General features: G+C 35.6%; 1 protein-coding gene across 1 annotated transcript in view; it reads left to right on the top strand.

Annotated features, from left to right (window-relative positions):
• Window positions 1–3,367: 3,367 nt before the first annotated feature.
• ITFG1 (integrin alpha FG-GAP repeat containing 1) overlaps window positions 3,368–24,268 on the top strand; it is a gene marked incomplete at its 5' end in the record, with an annotated part of 68,755 nt that continues 47,854 nt past the window's right edge. The window contains 7 exons of the mRNA XM_009872135.1: window positions 3,368–3,440; window positions 4,805–4,950; window positions 6,481–6,538; window positions 7,141–7,215; window positions 10,253–10,347; window positions 21,268–21,329; window positions 23,696–23,780. Of these exons, the coding sequence (XP_009870437.1) occupies window positions 3,368–3,440; window positions 4,805–4,950; window positions 6,481–6,538; window positions 7,141–7,215; window positions 10,253–10,347; window positions 21,268–21,329; window positions 23,696–23,780 (594 nt within the window). The remainder of the gene's footprint in view (window positions 3,441–4,804; window positions 4,951–6,480; window positions 6,539–7,140; window positions 7,216–10,252; window positions 10,348–21,267; window positions 21,330–23,695; window positions 23,781–24,268) is intronic.

Raw genomic sequence — 24,268 nt, 5'->3', positions numbered from 1 at the left:
CTCTCTCCGCCGGCCGCCGTGTGTTGCCGGTTCCGTGTCGAGGCTTACCCTGGTCCCAGCGGGACACCTGGGTGGGCCCCGCGGAGCTGTTCTGCCTCCAAGTCCCTTCTTGGCGTGCGGCCGTACCGGTGGCTTTCTCGGCCCTTGATGGGCAGGGAAGGACTCCCCAGTGGGAGCTGCCCTGCGGGGAGTGGGACCTGGGGGTCCCTTCCAACCCGAGGCACCCCCGGGTGCCGTGAGCTTGTTCTCGCTGCCTGCCGAGGCGCGTTGCTCCGCTGGGCTCGGGTCTGTGGTGCTGAGGGCGAGCACAGCGATCAGTAACATTATTTTCCAGACTGAAATTGGTACTTGCTCTGGTCCTGAGATATTTTTCTGGATAGAAAAAGGTGTTTGCAATTTGCCTTACTTATATGAAGCCATAATTTCGTGCAAGAAAACTTGAGTTCGTGGTTGTGAAATAACATAAAGACTTTGTCCTGCAGAGTGAGTGGTCGCAAATTGGGTTTTCGCTCCTGCTTTCACGGTGTTTTGGGAAACAGCGATGAACATTTCATAGTTGTAAAGAAGATAAATTGCACGTTATCCTACCTTGAAGGTTATGTTAAAGTGGAAGGCTAGATAAATTTGTTTCGTGCAGCTGTTATCTGCCATAAGTTTCCATTTAGGCTTCAGATATTGCAGGCCTCAAATCAGAGCTTATTATCAGTGGTCAGTTTTATTGGCAGCCATTAATCTTAGATTTACTCACTTGAAGCTACACATTAATGTAATAAAATCATTCTCAAATTCACCTCTTACATTAATATCTCACAGATGTTTCTATAAGTAGCTTTGGTAAAGCATGAGTGGATTTCCCATCTAGCTGGGATATTTAAATACATGGTTCTTTGAAAAAGCTCCACTGGTTCATCTATTGAAAAAATACACTGAAAGATTTGGTTTAAAATGAGCATCAGTGATAATTTCAATTCTTACTTTTTTGTCTTTCTGATGAATATATAATGTGAATAGTTACAAGTTGTAGAAGCGAGACTCAAAGTTTCTTTTTTGCTTCCGCACAGTGGCACTAGTTATAATTTTCCTACTTGATACTTACTATAAGAATCAGCCTGAAATAACCTACTTAACCATTATTTTTAAGACTTAAGTCTTGACAAAAAGTAGCTTGAATAATTTAAAGAATACCTTCTAAACACCAAGCAGTAAGAAATTCTAAATAGAGTTTTAAGTAGTAGTATAAACAGTAGCCAGTTCTAAACAGTGCTGAAGAAGTGAGCAATTGGAGATGGTACTAGACTTTGAGGAGCAGTGATCTGGTAAAGAAGCCCAATTCTAATAACCCCAACCCTTTTATTAAGGCAATAGAGATAATGTCTTGGGCCTTTTGTTGGATTTATATTACTGTTCTGATCTTGAATTACTTGGGTTGAATGAGCGGAGGGTTCCATATGCTCAGATACATGAAAGAAAAATCAGTTTGTACTTTGAGCTTTGTAAGAGAGGGTAAACTAGCTAAAATAAGAGGTAATTTAAATCTAGAAGTGTCTTGTTGAAAGAACAATTCAAAATTACTAGTGGAGCCTGGGTTTAGTCAATTATCAAAATTAAAATATACGAATAAATAGAATTTACAGACAGGGGTAAGTGGGGAAGTTCATGCTGTTTGCTTGTTCAGCCTTCCATGTTCTAGTTGTGTTTGCCTCTTCTGATAGCACAGGATAGTGAGTGTTCATTGCCCTGTTCACCTTCTGCGTTTCATTGGGGAATTCTGAAAACTTCCTCACTGAGATGTTCAGACTGAAGACCACTAAACTATGTAAGTGTTGTTTGTACAGAAACTGTTCCCTTTTTCCACAGTCGCTCATGTAGTTTTTTCTTTTTTTGTTTTCTTTTTGAGATAAGAGGACAAGAACTGCAAACAGCATCTAGGATGTGTGCACTCTGGATTGCTGGAGTGGCACGGTGATTTTGTTTTCTTTTCATCTAATAATTTCCAGTACTCAAGTTTGTTTTGACTATTGATGAACACTGAGCTGAAATTTTCATAAATCTATCTTTAGTGACCATAAAATTAGATTTCTGAGTAGTATAATTGACTTGGAACCTGGTATGTGCAAAACACATTTGCTACTTCATCATCATCATCACTTTACCACATAGATGATAAAAAGGCAGGTGAAAGTCTATAGTGTGAAATCAGAATTACAAGTTTTAGCAGTCAGCCCACAGCTTTATTATCAAAAGCTTAACCAGCCAGCAGTCTTCTCCAACTGACTGTGTGCCAACTTTTTCAGTCATCTGTGAATGTGTAGTGCAGCCCAGGCTTTCTCAGCTTGCCACACGGGACTGCACCAGTTGCCCCTAATCATTTTGAAAGGGTTTGTTTTCATTTACTCAGTTATTGGCATATTCTCCTTGGCAAATATATTTATGGCAGTTACCTTTTTTTTTCCCCTCTCTTCATAATCAGGAAACTGGTATTCTTGTATTGCTATTTCACAGCTGTGAACTCTGCCATAGAATGATGTTCATGAAATATACTGTGGTAGCTCAAGTTTGGAGTGGTAGATTTATTATCAGTTAGATAACCTAGCTCTTGTAGTTTGAGATGCTACAGGAGAGTTGCTTGGAGAATGCAGGAAAAAAGATAATAAAGGATAACTTAAAAAAAGTGTTGTTTTTTTTGCTGTAAACTGTTATTTAACTTGCAGAAGTGCTTGTGTATTGTGGTTTACTGACCGAAAATCCATGTCAGTGTTCAGGTTAAATTTATTTTTTTTCTTCCCCAAATTTCAATCATTTGTGCAACATGAAATATGGGCTTTTACTTAGATTTTCCTGAAATAATTAAATGATTGCCTCTAAATAAAAATGCTACAGGGAACCAGGTTACTTCTGAGTTTCACTTACAGTGCTTTGTGAGGTGACTTGGGCAAGCAGTATGAGATCCTGCTGTGTCAGAAACAGTATTAAAATAATTAAATTGAACTAGCTTGGAAGCTTTAGTTATTTATATGGAACTGATGTCTACTACTTTTCCACATGTTATGTTTCTTAACTCGTTGCAGAAAGTTATATTTTAAGGAATGTGATAACAATAGCAGAGAGAAAGGTCTAACACTAAGCCTGAAAGAAGATTCTTGATATTAGGATTCCTTGGAGATGCAATTAGATTTATAGGTTATATTGAAGAAGTGTTCCTCTTGCTTCATTTTCAATAAGGAGGAATTAGTTGTGTGGGAAGTATTTCAAAGTTTTTGCTACTCTGAGGAACGACTGTTTGTGGCATAGCTTTTTTAATGTTGTTTTTGTCTATAAACCATTCACAATCCTCCTCTGTTATTCATTGTTTTACTTGCTTTTGCAGGAAATGAGTTAATTATCTTTTTGGCTGACCAAAAGGAACCCTACTTTAAGCCCCGTGTTAAGTTACCAATGAAGTAAGTATTGATATTCAGTGGGGAAACACAGTGGCCATTTTTCTGGAAAGTGCATCTCTGCAGTCAGTTACCTGCTTGACTGTGTTGTTCAGCTTGCCCCTAGAGCTCCAATTCTTTGACTAGTTTCTGGTGAATTTTGTGGTACACTTTTGTTCTGATTTCTTTGGATTTTGTGAGTCAGATGACAGAATTTGTGGAGTTGAGTTTTGTCACTCGTTAACTAATAGATGTGACTTTCCACCCCCTTAGGAAATGTGTATGCTTTGGTTTTTTGTCCTCTAGCTAGTATTTTAAATACCTATATCTTGGAATATTTTTGCAGTTGACCATTTTTTTCAGGACTTTATTTCCTAGTAAAGCAAACTATCATTCCATATCATAGGTCAAGTCTTTCTGGCAAGTAGTATTAGGCTCTGTCCCAAGACGTTTTCCGAGCAATTCCTCTAATTGCTGTAGTTACTAATGAGATCCAGCCAGTATCATCTGCTTTAGAAAAAGATATGGAGAATGGTATTTTGGTGTTTCTTTGTAGAGATATGTTTCTTCTTAAAGTTTAAATGTGACTTTTAAAAAAGCATCTATTTTTAATAAATGTAAAACAATGTGTATGTTTATGTACATATATATGTATAGTTTATCCATAATGGTATTACAGGATACATTAATGCTTATGAATAATGCTTCCTAATAGTATTGTGTTTATTAAAAGTTAAATTGCTGTTGTAGCTCATCTTCATCTTCTGTAGCTTTAAATATTTTTATTTTTTCTTATTCCCTTCTATCTTGGAAGGAACTAGTTTGTTTAGTGCATTAGAAATTATGTGCTTTTAATTCTTAATAGAATGATCCATGTTCTTATGTGTAAAGCTTGGTCTCTGAGTAGGTAACCAAGTAAAAGAGACAAAGGCAGGGAGGAGTGGTAAGAAGTGGAAGAAGATAAGAGATGATGTTGTCTTTAAAAAGATCTTGGCTATCTGTCTGGCTCCTGCTACTTAAACGGCTCCATTTGCTTTATGGTCTAGCTCTTGAAATGCAACCAAAAGATCCTGCTCTCCAAAGAAATGAAGGTATTTAATGAAGTCTAGATAGCGTTAACAAACCAGATTTGGCTGAAGTGTGCCTGTTAGCTGAAGTTTAGAGTTAATGAAGTCTTCCTTTCTTAGATGAAGATAGTTTGCAGAACACTTCATTTAAAGTTTCTTTTGCAATAGGTGAGGACTAAAAAAGACAGGCTGTTGAAGGATAATAAGTAATAATAAATGGGATGAAAACACAACTCTTGAAATACAGAAGTTTCAATTTTCTTGCACACATTTGTACAATTATTTGCATGTGGTGTTTTTTGTTTGTTTTTGTAATTTTAGATCTCTCGGTGTTACCATAACCAGCGTAGTTCCTGGAGATTATGATGGTGATTCACAAATGGATGTCCTTCTGACTACCCAGGCACCAAATCATGGCAGAGATGAACTTTCAGTGTTTATTTTCTGGGGGCACAACCAAACTTTAGGTGAGTTGCTGAGACTGCTTATTAATACGATTGTTAGAATTTTTAGTAATTCAAAGTATTGTCAGAAAGTTATAACTCCTTTTAGTGTAGAGATTGTTTTTACAACTAAAATAGGGATCAGCAGCTCTTCAGCTTTGTACCCATGTATTATCTTGCTATTAAACTACATCCAGTAATCAATGAAAGAGAACAAAGCTAAACCCCATGCTTTATGTCATTCAGAAGACATAACCAAACAATATTATAGTTTGACAGTGACCTACTAACTGAAGAGCTACTTTTGTGGCTTCCCCATTATATGTATCATCTTCACAAAGATTATCTCAAAAGACTCGCCTTGAATTTAAAATGTGCTTGGAAGCTGGTATAAAGTTTAGTGCATAAACTTTGAAAATATCATACCTAAACTTAAAAACAGTATTATAACATTCTTACTTCTGTTAATGAAAATCTTTAAAGACAGTGACACACTAGGTTTTAGGAGAAAGATTTCTAGAGTCTCTCTCACTGGAAATTTTCAAGAATTTTAGAATCTGATTTTCAAGAGTCTTACAGCAGTGTTCTAGGTATAGCTGATTCTATCTTAGGGTAGAGTCATGGACTATGGGAACTCTTGAAGTCCTGTCTGTTTTCTGTTGACTTTGTGAGAAAAAGGTTTTGGGAAGAGTTTTAAGGTTTGAAGCAGGACAGCAAAGCAAAAGAAGATACTCTTAAGTCCCTAGAAACTACTGAAGAATAATCACTATTAAAAACAACTGTGTTCTAGAATACTTAACAGATGAGGCAAGTGGTGGCCTTAGATACCGTTGCTTCTGGCTTCAACAGAGCCCAGCAACCTGGGCAGGTGCACTGGATCAAGAAAATAGGTGTCTTAGAAAAGGAGTCAGAGGTTAAAAATTCAGGCAGGGGGTGGTACCTAGTGAGTCTCCAGGGAAGGTATGTGTTTCTGCCTTGGGTAGGGGAAGTGTGACAGACAAGTCAATAGGAGGGGACTGTCTTAGAAGATGTGGAAACTAGGAAGGCAGGAAACATTATCAGAGATGACAGAAATGGGGATGATGTGGTAGGGAGTTCAGTTTACAAGTAAAAGTGAAGTCTGAGAGGTGATAACCTGATTAGTGCTTAAAATCCACGCTTCCTGTTAGGTCATCTACCTCTAAATCCTCATTTCAGGCACTTGGTTTAAGAATGTGGAGGGGTTTACAGTGACAAAACATTAAATGGAGGTCTTGTAAACAGTGATAAATTTTTAGACTGGCTTCATCCCAGTTCAGATTTCATGTGTCTATGGGATAGCAGTCATTTTCGTTAGAAAAATTTGTTAAAGTTCAGTGGAGAGAGAAGCTTCAGTGTTTTAATTTTAACTTACCTTTCCTGCATCATTTCAGGAAACCATATAGTTGTTTATGTTCAGTGCTGGCTGATTTTTTAGTTTTATCATAAAATCGATGGCTGTAAATTAATAGAAGAATTATGTCTAAGTTAAAATGCAAATGCCTTAACATTGGTAACAATATTTTCTGTTTTCAGATCTTAACCATAAAACTATGTTAAATAAGACTTTTCTTGATGAACCTCTAGTAATGGAGTAAGTATAACCCTTTTTAGAAAACAGCATTAATAATGGTGTCTAAGTGCAACTTAAAAATGTTTTAATGCTGAAAGTTGAAACACGTGCTCTTTTAAGAACAAGGTGATTTGTGTAATGTCAACTGGTCTAACATAAGATAACAAAACATAAGTCATCTTTACAAATCTTTTAAATTATATCATCCTGGCAATAGTAACTAAATAAGTTTGTGGGTTTTTTTAATTTCATTACTCTTCCTTTATACAGGAAAAGATCCATTTTTTTTTTTTGGTGAATCTTGTAAAGCAAAAACCTTCCTGGCATATCAGACTGAGAAAATATCCCTTTCACAGTGCACTTTTCTCTCTGTGAAACGCTGAACAAAAGAGCGGGGGAGAAATATAGCTGGAAAATGAAAAGCATGGCATAGTGTAAAATACTGAGAGTATTTTACTACTACCAGCAGCTCAGAGAAGAGCCAAAATTCAGAAAGGACTGCACAGCTGAAAATTACTGATTGATTGGTGGGAAAATGCGAACCAAACGCAGGTTAACTGACAAACAGTTAATGTCAAGTCCTGTAATGACTAAGGTGATACTGAAATTATTTTGCATTTCAGTTTTAATGGAGACTTGATTCCCGATGTCTTTGGTGTCACAAGTGATGCAGACAAGCCACAGATACTGATGGGCGGGTAAGCAAAGGATTTGGTTTTTTGCATGAGTTTGGACGACTTATTGTGAATCCACCTCTGTTCTTACTAAAGAGGCATAAGAATCATTTAACTGGAATTGTGCAAATGTACAAATCTTCTCTCATTTCCATGTGTATCTTTAACCATTCTATGACACTTTATCTTTTTTTTTAAAGTGTTACTCTGAGGAAGTAGTTGTTTTATGGGAAGTAGACCTTCCATCAGAGCTGAGGAGAAAAAACCACCTGTTATTTGACATGAGAAATAGGATAATTGTTTCTTGGAACACTTATAGTCTCCTTTGTTTAATACACTTCGATATTTATTTTTATAACCTGTATTATGGAATTCTGTGCTGCGCAAAAATACAAACCAAAGATTTTAAGTACCACTTGTAGAATTTAAGCTGTATTTAGCATAATAGATTAATTGACAGGTTGGTGGTGTGAGAAGTGCTGGAGGATGGCAAAACGAAAACGTTCAAGATTTTGAGCAAATCTTTAAAAATCAGTTCTTATTTATCTAGGAAATTAATTGTAATGGGAAGGATAGACAGCATGGAAAATCAAAAGTATGGGAAGTGTAACAATAGTAAACTAACTATTAGGGAAAATATTTGGTGTGCTTATTGGGGGAAGAGTTTCATAAAGAGACATAAAGCAGAGGCGACTTTAAGTGTGCATGCAACTGATGTTATCTGTCACATTTTGTGTTAAGGAGTGGCTAAGGCCACCCTTCAGGAAATAAAAGTTGTCTGGAGTCATATGAGATGAGATTACACTAAAGGGGACTTTTATTACAGTTTCAGCTAGCCCTGGAATTTCTAGAATGGGAGTAGCTAGGACGTACTGGCAGAAAAATGGTATTTTTTTTTAATGGCATATTTGAATGGTTAGTAAGGACTATGCAAGGGGAGCTTTAATTATTTTTTAACTATTTTGAGTATGAATGCTGAAGTTGAAGCATAACAAAAGAATGGATCTTTATTGATTCCATCTTTCAAACAAAAAATTAGAAAATAGCAGTGTCACTAATGTTGGGCAAGATGCCAGTGAACTCTAAATCTTTCTGACTATAAGTTATTAAAAACAGTAGTGGACCCTAGAAAAGAAGAGTTCACATTCTATTCAGTTTTTCTGATACTGCTTTTGAAGTTTGTTATCCTATGGAGAAAAGCTTTGTGTTTTGAGAGCTATTAGAATGGTGTATTCAAGGACACAAATCGGTACGACTCTTGAGTTAGAGAAAGTTTCATTATTGAACAGGAGGCATTTTTTTAAAAACAACTGAAATGAGTTAGAGAAAGTTTCATTATTGAACAGGATGCATTTTTTTTAAAACAACTGAAGATATGGGTCTTTACATCTTTTCCTGTGACTTCTGCCAAATTGAACTTGACATATGTTCAGTCTTTGACTCTTGTGAGTACGAGCTTAGTTTAATAGTGTTGTGGGTTTGGGCATTCTTTGAAAAAGAAACCTCAGAAGAAGGATACTTGCATTAGCACTCACCTGTTGTTCCTAACTGCCTGTTTTCCTTTCCTCAGAGATAATTCAGAATTGATGTAGGATAAATAATAATATATAGTTGTGTAAATGGAAACTGTACACTTTGTGATAATATGGTTTTGGTCATTAATCACAACTTGAATTTTATCACCGTTACTTTTAATTAATAGTTTACAGAACAGAGATTTCAAATTCTCAAGGGTGTTTGGGTGTATCTGGCAATGATTATGTATTGATAAAAATGATGCATTTTTTAAGATAGGGAAAAATGGAAGAGATTTGTTTCATTTTCTTGAAGAAATCCTTTTCGCAGCATTAAGATATAAATTTACTCATAACAGCTCAAAATAAGACTTGAGTGCTATAGATGACAGCATAAGCAATGTCTTTTCTGTGGAAAACAGCTTTATGTTTTCTGCTGAGAAAAGCATTTTTCTACTTTTAATCTAAAATGTTTTTAAATTTATGCTAGAGATGTATAACTTTCTTGACTGTCTTACAAACTGAACACAAAAACGTATACAAAATATTTAATTATTTCTTTCAGATTAAGCGATTATTTTTAACATTTCTAAGTCTTAGTTATGATCTCTAAGAATTAATCAGAAGCCTTTCTTTTTTCTTCCCATAAAATGAGTCAGAAGATAAGGATTTTAGTAAGATGTATGTAAAGTCATTGGAATAAACAAAGCTATTGTAGACAGTAGCAATATCACCGTCCTGCTGTTGCGTAGTGCATAGTGAGATTTTTCTGAGCCAAGGGTTCTGAAAGCAACCGTACCTGATGATTCAACCACCATGACTTATGAAGGATTATTTATTCGATTTTTTTAAAGGATATTTGAGTGCACTACTAATAGGGAGTTTTGCTGGAAGATTAGTCATTTTTAGAAGAGAAAGCAGCAGGGCATGTATGTTTGTAAATAAGTAAATAAAAATATCACCTGCTCAGGAAATTACATAATTAGCCTGTAGGTCATCATAATCTGTGAGTTCAATTCTTATGTTGACCTCTTTTTTTTTTTTTTTTTTTTTTTTTTTTATTTAAGTGACTGAAAATAAAGTCCATTTACATGCAGGAGGAATGACCTGCTTTAATAGCATGTGATTATGTGCGTTTTACTCATCTTTACTAATACTTAAGTAGATTTCAGCAATACTGACAGTAAAACTGCTTGAGGAAGGTGATGATGACCAGTGTCTCAAGTTACACAGTTGAAATCTAGGCACTAAATTTCACTTTGTGGGTAGTGATATTTTTCTGCGTACAAGAAAAGTTGCTTTAGAGAACTAAGAATCTGACTGAAGTCCCTGTGCTGCGAATCATCCATCGTAGAACCTTTCAAACAATTATTCTAGTTACTTAAGTATTGTGGAAGTGGAGTAGTAATCTTAGCGTATTGTCAGGAGAACATGCGTTCTCTTCAATTTTATTTCAAGTTTCACGATTGTTGTAGAAGGTATATTATTGTGATTAACAGTCCCTGATCACTGATGAAATGTATTGCTTCTTATTCTTCTGTCTGTAGGATCTTATCATGGCATACTGCCTTGGAAACTCAAACTAAAATGTATATACCACACTCTCACGCTTTTATAGATTTAAATAATGACTTCACTGCTGGTAAGTCATAAAAGTGTTAAATACCTTCCTAAAATTTTTTTTAGCATTAAGTATATATGATATATTGCAATTTCATTCTAATATTTCAGTAAATTTCATTGAAGGTTGTGAAGAGTTGTTACTGGAATGTTGTGTTCAGTAATTATATGACTTTGCTATTTCAGATTTTTAAACTATTTTAATTTCTACAATTTGAAAATTCTGGGTTTTAAAAAATAACTACCAAAAATGAATAACTTAATGTTTCCTACTTCTTGAATGGTAATTTAATCAGAACTAATGCTTGTTCTCAACAATTTTCTGTTCACCATTAAAGCATTGTTTCCTGTTCTTTGTGATGCTGTACTCCAATAAGCAGAATCAGAGGCAGGACTGCATTTTTTTTTTTCATAGAATCACAGAATGGCCTAGGCTGGAAGGGACCTTAGAGATCATTTAATCCAGCCTCCCTGTCATGGGCGGGGACACCTCTCAACTAGATCAGGCGACACATGGGGACCAAACAGGGATCGAACCCGTGACCTTGGTGTTATCAGCACCACGCTAACTGGCTAACTGGCCCCCTGCATCTTGAGTTCGAAAGTAGTTTTATGTTAACTCAGAAGAATATTTTCGAGACTGGACTTACAATTTGTTTCTTGAAGATTGCAATATGACTTCATTCTATTTTCTTGTAGTTAATTTTGTTACTGATTGAGAAAAAAGCATGTGAAGCTTCATTCTTCTATTACTACATGACCAATCATATAACCTACTTCTAATTCACAACATTCACAAACAAGTATTGGAGACAAATTTTCTTGTGGTAGACAAGCTGTATTCTTTTGTTGATAGTGGCCTTGTTTTGATTGTTGGGGTTGTTTTTGTGAAATACGCAATGCGATTTAGCCTTCAGTTACCAGGATGAATCTATTTATCACTTACATACCTGGTTCATACCTCCAGGCACATTTAAATATCAGGCTAAACTTCATATCTTCATGCACTAAATGAATTACGAAATGCTTTATCTTCTGCTACATGGCCAGTGTACATCAATTCATATATGGTAATTTTGAAAAAGGGCTTATTTCTTTTTCCTATTTAGTTGCATGGGAATAAGAGAGGAAAGAGTCCATAAATTTAATTAAGATGCTTATAAATGCTGGGGATTAAGTTAATTGCTTTAGTGCATAGTCACCCTTAATATTCAGTTCTGGCATATTGCTGCATGAAGCTGTCAAGTGGAAATTCCAACTGCAAAATTAAATACATGATTGCTTACCATAATCAGTGTCATGTAATAACCAATTCTAACATAGTTCTATACATTCTTTGGAATTTTCTTTTAGTGCCATGGGCAGCATAGATGAGCATTCCAGATACTATTTTAAGATGAATATATTGAAATATAAACTCACAGGTAGGTAAAGGTAGGGAGTCCAAGGTGCTTTACATAGATCAGTCACAGGCTGATCAATTTTTGCAAGAATGCACAATGGTTTTTGACAGCCAACAGCATAAAGAATGCCCAGAGAGTTCCAATTAGTGCTAGTGATATATGGAAGCTCCTCTATTGAACAGAAATAAAAGTCAGGGTCTTTGTGTAAGGAGTGCTGAGAGCTTTTATAGATTCACATCTATATTCATATCTCAAGATGTGAATAGAAGCTTCTGCTGAAGCACTCTCCATAGAAAGATCTTGACTTTCATTTGCTTGTAATATCAAGGATATAACACCTCAGGCTGAAATACGTGTTACCTTACAGCAACCTGAGGATGAAAATTTCAAGGAAAGTAACACATTGTGAGAAGAAAACTGGAGAAAATATTACCATAGAAGTATTTTCTTTAAAATATTTTTTTGCTTCTAAGATGGGAATGGTAAATTTGAGTTTGGGTTTGGTTTTTGTTTTTTTTTTTGCTGTCCCTGTGGAAAATTGGACCAACTGTGAACAAGGCACATCTTACTGAAAAATATTGGTGATATCTGAAATTTCATGACTGAAGTGTTGTTCCAAGACTGCCTGCTTCCAAAATGAAAAGTCACCAATTGTCTGGTCCTGTCTACACGTTTATAGCAGCTCCTTCACATCAGCTATAGTAACAGCTCAGGAACTGGGGCTGACAGGGAACACAGTTCATTTCCACTTGAGTTATTAAGGTGATCCAACTGACCACATAGCTTCAGGATTCCCAGAGCCAATGTAAACAACAGAGAGAAGGTTGACTCCTCTTTTATAAGCAGCAGTTGTAGCCTGCCTTTAACCAAGCATGAAATTGCACCTCAAGTCTCATTGTGCCTCTTCCAAAAAAATACCTGTTTAGTGCTCTCATCACGTCTCTTTTAGTTGGTCTGTGCAGAGTTGAGCACATGACTCATAGTAGTCAGCTGATATAAATTCAAAATAATAGTAATAAAAAACTCAAACAACAAAAGAGAACAAAAAATATATATGTAACTGTCTATGCAGTACTGATGATACTGTGATTCTAAATGCACTGTGCCAAACAGAAGCAGCAGAAGGTGCTGATATCACTCTAGTATGCTCGCAACTTGTCCTGTGCCTCCCTGTGCACTCAGGGCAGACTCTGCAGGAGACAGCTGAATGCTGCTCCTCTTGCAAGGTTCAGCTCTGTTCCTGGCTAGCATAGCTGGGGCAGCAGAGCTCACTACCCCGGCCAAGCGAGGGCTGCCATTCACAGGGTGTCATTTCTCAGTGCAGTCAGTGGACTGCATCGCTTAGGGCTTGGTTCAGGTAGAGCTGGTGAAGAGGATTCTTGTGACTCACTATTGGCCTGCACTGCCATTCTGGAGTTGAAACAAAACCTCCTTAAGAGCGGTCCTGGTACATCTTAGAATCATGTTAATGAGGAGGGAGGTGTTGATGTGGATGCAGGGGAGATGTCAGCATGCTGAAATCCTCTTATCCAAAAGATTTATTCATCGTGACGCTTGATGCTGCTGTGATACTTTTTGACTGAAAAATTCAGAGTATTTACTCACAGGCAACTATTTGTGAATATGAAGATATACTTGTACCTAAAGTGGATGCACTCATTTTTGTTTACAAATAAAAAACAAACCTCCAGAACATGCCATCTTTGCCTTCTGTTTTTAGGGTGTGGGGTTTTTTTAGAGCCTTTTCTTTAATACTCTGCAATGTTTAGGGGCTCTTTGTATTCTGTAACAGATGCAGCCAATTCCATGATTTTTAGCTGGGCTATTTTTGGCAACTCTATCATTATAAACAGCTTAGGAGATTTAAAGTGTGCTTGACATAAAATAAGAAGAAATCCTCTCTGGGCTGGGAATCTTTTTGCTAGTTTATTGCCTAACCTGCTGATACTAAACCCTCAAAACAGAGCTTTTAATTGGCATGCTTCTCCTGCTCTGGGTAAAATGAAGTTGAATTGTTATGATTTCATTGTATGAGGACATGTTCAAAAAGATGCTTTTAATCCCTAACAGTGTTTCATGAAAGGCTAACTGTGTAAGGATTGTATAATCCAAAAATCCGCTAACCAGAACAAAGATAATACTAATCTTTCTTGGTGAGATATAAACTAGGGTATGTCAGATAGTAATGTTGCTACTGTTTTTCAATAAAGCATCCTCATGTAAAAATCTCAGCTTCTTAGAATTTTTAATTCAGTAAGTAATTTTGAGTTAGACCAGGAATTTTATATCCATGCAAAAATTTGCAGTGTGAAACTTCACCAAAGGGTCTGTGTGCTTTACGGATAAAGTAAAAAAAATTTAAAGCATCTTCTGCATGTGTATTAAGTGTGTGTTGCTCCAGGGAGGATTATCTAGTTCACAGAATGGCTGAGATTGAAATCGAAATGGTCTAGTCAACCGGCCATCAGTGTCACTGTTGGTACGTGCACTGAGAAAGACTGAAAGATGAGAAAAAATGTGGTGATCCTTGTTAGAATAAGGGTAACTGGGTGTCTAGTAGTAGATACTCATGCTTGCCATTAGTTCTTTTTTAAAGCTAGCTTCAGAAAGTAATATTGAAGCTAATAATAACAGGCTTGGCTTAACAGATGAACATCAGGTTTATTTTATAGAACATGACAGCCCAGGTGAGTGTTTTGAAAGCAGCTCCTCAGGTAAGAGGCCTGTCTTAAAAACATAGCCACAAACTGAGACATTTATGTCACGTGACTTAAGAAGTATTTGTACAGGATTTAACTCTTTACTTACAGTGAAGCATTAGTTCACTCAAAAGTAGAAGGAAACTTGGTCTTTCTCAGAAATGCTTTTTCCGATGTGTTAGTCAAGAGATGGAGAGAATATTGTTTGAGTAAGCACTATTCACAATATGGTCATTATAGTCAAGATTTTTACAACTGGAGTACATGAACTGAGCCATGGAGAAAAAGTGTTGTAAGTGAGACTGAGGTCAAGATAGGTAAAAGGAATTGATAAAGACCACCCAGAAATGATGTAGAGGTGGGCACCAATACAGATCATCTGTTTAAAGCTAGACAGCAGACAGATATATTTTGTCTGTGCCACTGTTGATTTGCGTTGCAGTCAGCATTTTCAGGTAAGTACTTTGGAGCAAGATGAAGCATAAATGTAGTATGGGTCACTAGGTGAACACTGATTAGCCTGGCTTAACATAAGCTTTCGTAGGTATATTGAGAGTGCTTTATCTAAAGTTGAAATTTTTAGGATAGGAATTATTTTACTACATGTAATTTTTTTTTCTAATTAGTTAACTTGACAGTTTCTATTTAAACCATCCTAAAATGTCAGATACTCATTTAGGGCTAATGCTGTCTTTCTAAGCCAAGATTATAGTACTTAATTGTTGGGGGAAAAAAGGATTATTAATAAACAATAAATTTGTATGCACTCAAAGTTACAAGTCTTCTACCAAGAAATCAAGCTGTGACCCTGCAAATGTATTTAAAATGTTACAATAAATGAGACAAAGTGCCTTGGACTCTGAATCATATTGTAACTTCATACTGTACATCTGTCAATGTATCCACGAATACTATGAAAAATGGCTAATGTATTAAATATTCTGTGCCTTATTTTGATTCTATGAGTTCAAAGTTTGGAAATACTGCTTTTACAACCTGTCTTCTATTGAACACTAGCACATAGTGTGTATAATTGCACATATTTCTGGAACTAATTATATAAAATGAAGGAAAAATCGTAAATTTGATTGTGGGAAAACTAAAGTGAAATAATCATTAGTCAGTAACAGCTTGCTATAAGCTAATTACTAGTCTCTTTACTTATTTCTGATGGTTAATTTTCTGATGATGTTTTGCTTTGGGAATCTAGAAACCTAACGTACCAGAACATTTACAATGTGTTTTCTTTTTGATTTCCACTTCTTAGTTTAAATGCATAAATGTAGATAGCTATGTTTTGCTTTTTTTCTTGAAAATTGATCATTCAAGACACAGGTGATTTCTGTTGTCATCGTTTAAACCTGCATTCTGAAGACACTGTAATGCTTGCTATCAGACTGATTGTACTTTGGTGAGCTTCCTCCTGATGGAAGCTGGTGGCCTCTCTGCATACAATATTATCATCAAAGCTTATTTTATGCGATAGATCTGCATTTATTCTTTACTAAATTAACCAGATTCATTATGTTTGCAAGCAAATTATCAGGTCTTTTACAACTTGTCTTGAGTGGCATTTTAAAACTGAGGGGGCTGAGGGCAGTGTATGTATTTGAAGTCAGATTGTTCTCTGTTCTTCTGCCCCTTCTCTCCTGTTTTTTCTCAAAACAAATACTCAGTAATACTATATCACTGTTTCATTCCTTGAACAGGTACACTTTTTAACTGTTTTAAGCTCTGATAACAGTTTACTTGAGAGTAATAATGGAGGCAAAAAATGTATCATATAACAGAGGATATATTTTGGAGGACCTCAGTCTATGTCTGTAAAGTTTTGTGGGGTTTATTACTACTTACAGTTTTGTTTTCTCTAATTAAAAATGCTCAGTGCGACATGATCTCCTATTAGCCTTATTCCTCTGCTTGTTCCTGCCACAGTGTTCTATTGTAACAGATGGCCCCTGCTCATAAGGTGAAACAGATGTGCTTAAATGAGCTGCAGCTCCTCCTTTGCCAATGCCACTTTTGTTACTCATGGCTTATTTCATTAAAAGAATTAGAGAATGAGTAGAGATCTTTAGAGAAACAAGTATTTCAACTTAAGCTTTTCCTAATTTTTCTAAAAGAACCCATGACCTGTACTATCTGCTTTAGCAGTTTTCATTACCATTATCAAGTGTCTCAAAAGCTATTCCTTTTGAAATTTTTAATTGTATGCTGATATAGTTGTGCATATTAAAAGCCTTGTATGACTGAAGTTGTAAAAGTACAATTAAAGAAATATAAATAATTGAAATGTAAGCAGAGAGAAGTTACCTTTCACATGTCCTAAGGCTTTGTGGCATTTAATGATTTTAATACAAGTTGTCCCCTTACCTATTCTGTTAACCTGCTTCAAAGCAGTAATGTCCAGCACTTTATTTATATATACCAGTACGTAGAAGCAGACATGTTCATATCCACAGGTAACTTCTAGTTAAAGAAAGTGCACAGACATACCTGTTCTTCCACATAAATGAAAAATTTTGTAGGCATGTTTGGAGTGCACATGACTGCTTTAATTGGGCAATACCTTGTTCATTTTGACAGTGTTTAATATAGGGATTTTGTTTTTCATTTAACTTCTTAAGTAAATGTGAAATCAAGCTGTAACTTAATGTTGCACATGCCCTGGTGGCTTCTGAAGACAACTAGATGCTGAGGGTTTTAATTCTGAAGTAAAGCCCTCTGACATTAAATAGAGAGGTCACATCCATCATTAGTGAAATGGATGCTCCATCTATAAATAGCACTAGTTCTTATGACACTCTAAAGTGAAGGACAATAATAAGGAATATCAGAAGTGGACTTGGAGCTTGAACTGTATAGTCGCAATTTCCTAGTACTCATAAGAAAAAGCAATGTTTGAAGTAGGACATGTAATACTATCTGCTTTATTTCATAAGATTGTCTTCAGTTTTCCAGCTGGGCTGAAGTCTTTTTAAATTCTCTACCTACCTCCAGGCGGAACTTTCACAGATGGAAGTTGTAGCAGAGCTGATTTGGTATTTGATAACTTGGGGCAACTTTTTTGTGTAGTGACATAGTACTTGCTTTTGAGATATGCTTCCTGAAAGACAGCAAGGTCTCTTTGCTTTTTAAAAGATCCTTCCAAACTGAGCCAGTTTGAAATAGGTTTTAGAAATATCAGCTAGGGGTTGTGGGGTTTTTTTTGTTCTTATTTTCCTTAATTGTTATTGCTCTTTGTGAAATGGCCATCGGAAGTGAACGGGCCAGACCAAAGCCTTCCTTTCCGTTTTGCCTTTGGACTATTGCCAGTGTTTGGATACTTAACTGAGAGCTGAGGGTGAAAGCAGACATGAGGCATAGGGAGTGGGAATGGAAGTTGATAGCTGGGGAAGAAATCTGTGCTGAAGGTAAGGGATTGAGATGGATAAAGAAAAACACTGAATGAATTTCTGCATGAAGAGGATGTTAGCAGATGGACCTGGAAGTTCTTAGAGGAGGACCAACCTAATAGTGTGTGGAGTAAGAGGAGTGTAGTTGCGTAAGACTGGGTTCAGAGGTCTCTAGGATTGTCTGCGTGAGGAATACTGTGGGATATGGATCAGAGCTGGACCTGCTGTTGGGTGTACAGCTGCCTGGTTGGAAACTGCCTGTAAGATGATTTCTGCATCAGCAGAAATTGTACAATATATGGTTAAGAAGCTAGGGATTACAGGAAGAGTAGAAATGCTTTCATGTTCAAGGTGTTTGAACGCTAAAACCAGAGGTGGTGGTGCTGTACCTTTATTAAGTTGTCCCATGGGGGATCACAGCTGTTGCTTTGCCTTAGGACCAACGTGGGACTGGCTCTTCTCTACTATTTCTGGAAGATTATCTGCTGCCTTTGCATTTCATGAGCATAGTGTAATGTTACAGCAGCCCTGGAACAGCTTTGGTGTGTTGGTTCCATTTGTTGTATATAGTGTTCTGTGTCTCAAGACAGAGAACGGGGAGAAAGGGGAGATGGAGGAGTACATGAAGAGGAACAAAGTGCAAAAGTAACTTACTAACTTTCAAGAGAAGCTGTTTGGGGAGTGGAAACAAGTTCAGTGCAAAACGGGCATTTTGCTGAATTTAGTCGCCTTCAAGGTAGAGGGCCATATTCAGCACTGATCTCGTGCAGATCAAAGCAGCGTATGGTAGACTGCCTGCTCTGAAAACAGCAGCTCTGTTTTCCTACTCTCAAAATATGGAATAGGTGTTCACATTAAAGTAGATGGTTTGTACAGTGGCTGAACAAACACTAAATCTCATTTTTAACATAGTAAACATTTTAGCTGTTTTAAATTGTTGCCTTTCTATTAGCTCTTTGTAGTTAGACTGGCATTTAGTATCCTGATTTATTCCTCCTATTAAGTTGTGTGACATCCCAGCCACTGTGGTGTTCTCATCTCTTTTTTCCTCACTGAGTTCAGTGTTTATCTTAAAGCTACTTTTGATTATGGTCCTAACATCTGGGATTTTTATGCCTCTTGTTCCTTGCCTTTCTGTATTATTTCAGTTCCCTGTGCAGTCATATTTCTGAACATGTCTATACACTTATTATGAAATCAAATTAAAAGAACAACTGATGTAATACGCTTCAAATGAAGAATAGGAAAAAAATGTTTTTCTTTCAATTCATAAGAATAATCCATTGGAAAGTTCTCTTTTACATGCTGTTACAAAATAGCTGTATATGTGTAATATACAGTAAGTGTACATACTCTGTTAAAGTAATTCACTAATACTTGAGTGAGTTTATAATGCCTGTTTCTCAAAATTAGGGTTAGTGTACTTTGCCATTTCCTTTGCTGTTGTTGCCCAGTCATGTTGAGTGCCTGACTTTGTGTGGCTTGTTGTAACTCTATCTGGGATGAACAATATGGAACGTCTTTTGAGCTGTAACTGGTTAATTTGCTCTGTAAAGCTCAGATGAAAACAAGATATATCAGTACTTACAGATAGTTTGATTCATCATAGTGCTTATATGGCCTCCCATTCAGATGTTAAGGACATTAATTTCTCTTTATTCAAAAATCTCTATTGGAAGGATACTATAGGTGGCACTTTATTTTCCCATTGAAGAATAGATTTAATTTCGTTTTTAATAAGTTATCATAGTATGCTGCATTAGTATTGGTTTTAAAATTAAGAATAATTGTTAAATGAAATTGTGTTTGTTTTTTCCACCCTAGAAGCATAACTGTGTTGCATAAAAACCTGATGCATTTATTTAGTCATAACTGACTGTTCAGAGTTGAATTTCTAGCATAATAGTAGTGGGTGAATTGGCTCTTGTGTTGGCAGCTATGCCATTTTGTCTAATTCTGGGATAGTCACAAAACATGTATAAACACAGCATTTCCAGCGGGAATACCGAGTTAATGCTCCCTAAGATCTCACCTTGCACAGAGGACTGGGTAGAGAGAGGACTGACTTAGCAATTAAAAGTGAGAGGTCAGCTCTGCGGTGCATGAAACTGAGTGGGAGATGTGATGGGAAAACAGTGATAGTGCCAGCAAAACCTCTGCTGAAGGCAAGGCAACCTGTCCTATCTGCTGATCAAATGCTGCTCGTTTGCTGTGTGTCCAGCACTTAAAGAGCCCATTGTGGCATAATCTGTATGCAACATAGCCCATGGCTAGTTGCAAACTGCAGTACAAATTACAGCGTGGATATACTACAACCCTACTTAAAATACTTATTTGAACCTTAAAACCTCTTCAAAGATTTAGTGGCATTTTGGCCTGTAAGAAAATGAGTTAAGATTTCTGTTGTTCCATACTTTTTTTTTTTTTTCCCTTCTACCCCCTGCTGTGAAGGTATTGGATTTTTTAAATATTTTGGGCGTTTATATCTGATGGTAATCAACAATATACACAAACTTCCTTCTACATGTCAGTTAAAATCTGAAAGTTTATATACATTTTCTGAGTTACAACTATGATACATTCAAATTGCTTCCATTACTTCTGTCTGCCTTCAAGAAATACTTAAGTATCAACTCATTGCAGTGAAGCACAGCATCGTGCTTTTCATGTATGTGCTTTTAAGGAAATTGTTATTTTGGGCATTCAGGGGAATAAATGGTACAGCTTTTAAATTGTAAGCAAAATCTTTGTTTTTATTTTTTCAGCGTGTATGTCGGGTTTTTTTGACTTTGTTTGTATGGTGTGGCAATTTATGATTTCGTTGGTTTAGGGTTTTGGTTTTTGGTCTTTTTTTTGGTGGTGGTTTTGCTTTGTTTTCCCCTGGAAGACAATACCCCTTGTGCCATTTGAAATTCCCTGTACAGCAGTCCACTGCTTATTCACTAAACTACCTTAGGGTAAAGTATTAATATTCTTTTTTAAAATGAATTTTTATTTTTAATTTTTACTTACTTAAAATATAACTATGTATTTTTTTCTAGCTTTGAGGTCTGTCTCTGTCTTTACTATTAAGAAACATTCTTCAGTGTGCATATGTGCAGTCCTGCCCTTACAAGCTCATGAGAGTCTAAATTTATATATAAACTATAAAAATGCAGAAGTTGAGTGCAGAAGGTATATTTATTTATACAAAAGAATGAAAATAGTTTTGAGGGGGGTTGTTTTTTAATCTTTCTTGCTTAATAAATATATAAACCTAGGACTGAAATGTAATATACTTACAGATTATAAAATATAGGTTTATGGTTGGACATGATGGTCTTAGAGGTCTTTTCCAACCTTAATGATTCTATTTTTCAGTTAATTTATCTTTACTGAGTGAGCAAATACTTGTTTATGTGGTCTAAAGTTAAATATTTAATTTCTCATGTGTTTTTCCTTGCAGATTTATTCCTTACTACATCAGTAAATTCAAAAGACATTCAGTTTGAGACATGGGTAAATAAGGTAAGAGAGTTAATCCAAATAACTGTTCTGTTGAAACACAGACGAGTTAAAAAAAAAAAAAGTCCTGATATTTCTTAATTCAAGAATGAGGGGAACTGCTGTTGAGGCACTAACTGCACTACTGCATTTAGACTGCAGAATATCGCTGTAGATCTTTTACTCAGCGTAAACTCCTCTGCAGATTTGTAACGTGATTCCTAAGGAAATCAGTCAGACCGCCTTCATACACCTTTGCAGGACTCCTGGTGTGTCATCAGCTATTGTAGGAGGTTACTGACATTTAGCATGCTGATTTCTGAAGAAAAGGCTGATCAGATTTTTTATTCTTGCTGCCTCAATAATTGGTTTTCTTGAAGTAAGCTTTCTTAGAACTATGACTTCAAATTGTGGGTAAGATTTTATGGGGCAGAGGTTCAAAATCTCACTTCTAACCATCACAGTATGAACACAAGTTAGAGTTGAGAAAATCCTGAGTCTTATGTTAACCAAATAACACAATTGCAATTCAAGGCTGGGGAGAAACAGCTCAATGGATTATTTTTATTTATTTGAGATTCTGCTCTTGTATTGTCTCACCTCACCAAGGTTAGTGAAAAACCTTGTTGTTAATAAAAACCAATTAAATTAGTTCATTTGAAACCTTAAGTATATCCTTCATACCAAATTTGTTATCCAGAGGGACTATAATTATTAATCCTAGCATGTTATTATTAAAAGTTTCCTGGTTTGTTATAACAAAGTGCTTAATGTGTTTCTTATTAGCTAAGCATTGAGTTTTTGAGGTTTTGCTTACCTATGAATTTATCTGTCATATCACAGTGAGTTGCTTCAGAATGGAGCATGTAGTCTCATCTGTGAAAAAGTGGCCATCTTTAACCAGCTGCTGAACTGAAAAAGTAAAAAAAAAAAAACCATAAATTCAATAGCTGCCAGATATTCTCTAAATACTAATTTTAAGGCAAAAAGTAATTAAAGCTGTACTAGATACTTTCTTAAAGCATTGACTCATGAATTCTAAATTCTAGCTTTCATATAGACTTAAAAATGAATAATGTTTTACTTGGATGAATTTAATTCTTGAGGGATTGAGTGTTAGTGACTATTTAAGGCATTTGACTTGTTTCCTGTATGTGTGTGGTTTGGGGTTTGTTTGGCTTTTTTAGAATTTTCTCACAGGTTTTGGATTTTTCAAACTCATCTATTATAAATATCATCCTACATTACGTATTTGGTACAGATAGCTTTGCTTCTCTTTAGAAAGAAAGAATCCTATACTTTGGAATCAATCAACCCAGTAAAATATGTCATTCATATCAAATACATGTACACATATATCAATCTTAAAATATCTTAATTGATCCACTAGAAGCTGTTACATTGCTCTGCAAACGTAACAGTAATTCCTTTCACTGATGCACCATAGAATTCTTTTAAAATGTTTGCCTATGCTTTTCTGAGCACAGAACTTAGTTTTCTGCATGATGACGGAGTTTTCTGCGTAATTTTATATATTTTTTTTCTTCTGAGTCATAAATGAAATGTCAAGGTAAAGATATATAGTCAAACAACCACATAGTAACTGTCTCCAGAGCTGCATCTTCAGCTGAATACGACAGAATGTGGGGAACGGTCTGTAATCCACAAAACAAGATCGTTTGTCCCCAGAACTTAACGTGCACTTGTGTCCAGCGCACCTCCTGTGAGCTGATGGCAGTGGCTACAAGAGTGGGCCTTAGGTTGTTGGACTTGGCTACAAAAGCTTAACATTTTAAACTGTTTTGTTCCAGTTGTGATCCAGTTCTAAGACAAATAAGGATGCAGCACTCTTCTTGAGTCTTTTCCATTAAATACTGGAATATTGTTTTCTGCAGACCTAGGTTTTATAATAGATGATTAAAACAAGACCTGAACTAGACCTAGTGTAAAATCAATTTATCTCCTAATTAGAAGGGAAAGCAGAAGCTATTTTTAACAAGTGTGCAGGTGTGTTTTTGTATTACATACCTCTGTAAAATCACATGTCAATATGCATAAATGCATATTAGTATTAATATTCAGTTGAATATGATTTAGATTATGTTGCTGAAATAATCACATCTCTTCCTTATAACAGAGCAAAATATATGCACAATTGTATTTGAATATTGCTATACTGGATTTTCATAAGATTCTTTGAAAGGTTAGAAATGAAAAAGCTCAAGTCCCAGTTTTCCGAGTGCATTTTTTGTTTTTCCATAAATGAGATGTCTCTTTATTATCTACGTAAGTGTTTTTTTAATTGATGTGTATTTTCTTTGCTTCTAAAGTCAAATTTTATCACTTAGTCTGCAATTCAGTTTTCCCATCATATTTGTCTTATTTGATAGGATGGAAACTTCTCTAAAGCTAGAAAAATTAAGGAAAAACCTAGTGGCGCAAAAATTTTTGGACAGTCCGTGTTTGCAGATTTTGGTGAGTTTTAATCTTCTAAATTGTCCTGAGTGTTTATTTGTTTTTCATATTGATTTGCTGTTCTAAATCAAAGAACAAATGAAGATGTTGATCTCTAAAAGTTTTTTTTTTCTTTTTTTTTCTTTAAGAGGTTATGTTCTATTTGACTATAAATCTTGAAATATCTGGGAGTAATTATTAAAAATTCAACTAAATTCAATCTTTGGCTATCTCAGTACATTCTGCATCACATGTATATACTTCTGAGTGCCAGGTACAAGCTGAATAATGCTCTAGATTCTTTTGTTAAATATCTTTAAACGTTTTCTAAAAATATTTAAGTTTTTGTAAAATCTTTTAGTGTTTATCTGCAAGTATAAACACTTGCATATATACTAACTGAAGGCAAGAATAGAATACTACAGATTTTGCAGTTAAATAACCAAATATATTGGTTATTTGGTAACTGTTTTCTAAGTTGCTGTTCTGAATAATGTGTCTTAATAGGT

The sequence above is a fragment of the Apaloderma vittatum genome, unplaced genomic scaffold (genome assembly GCF_000703405.1).
Source record: "Apaloderma vittatum isolate BGI_N311 unplaced genomic scaffold, ASM70340v1 scaffold12286, whole genome shotgun sequence".
NCBI classification, from domain to species: Eukaryota; Metazoa; Chordata; class Aves; order Trogoniformes; family Trogonidae; genus Apaloderma; species Apaloderma vittatum.
Note: the sequence above shows the minus strand (reverse complement) of the source record. Positions and strands in the feature narration are given on the sequence as shown.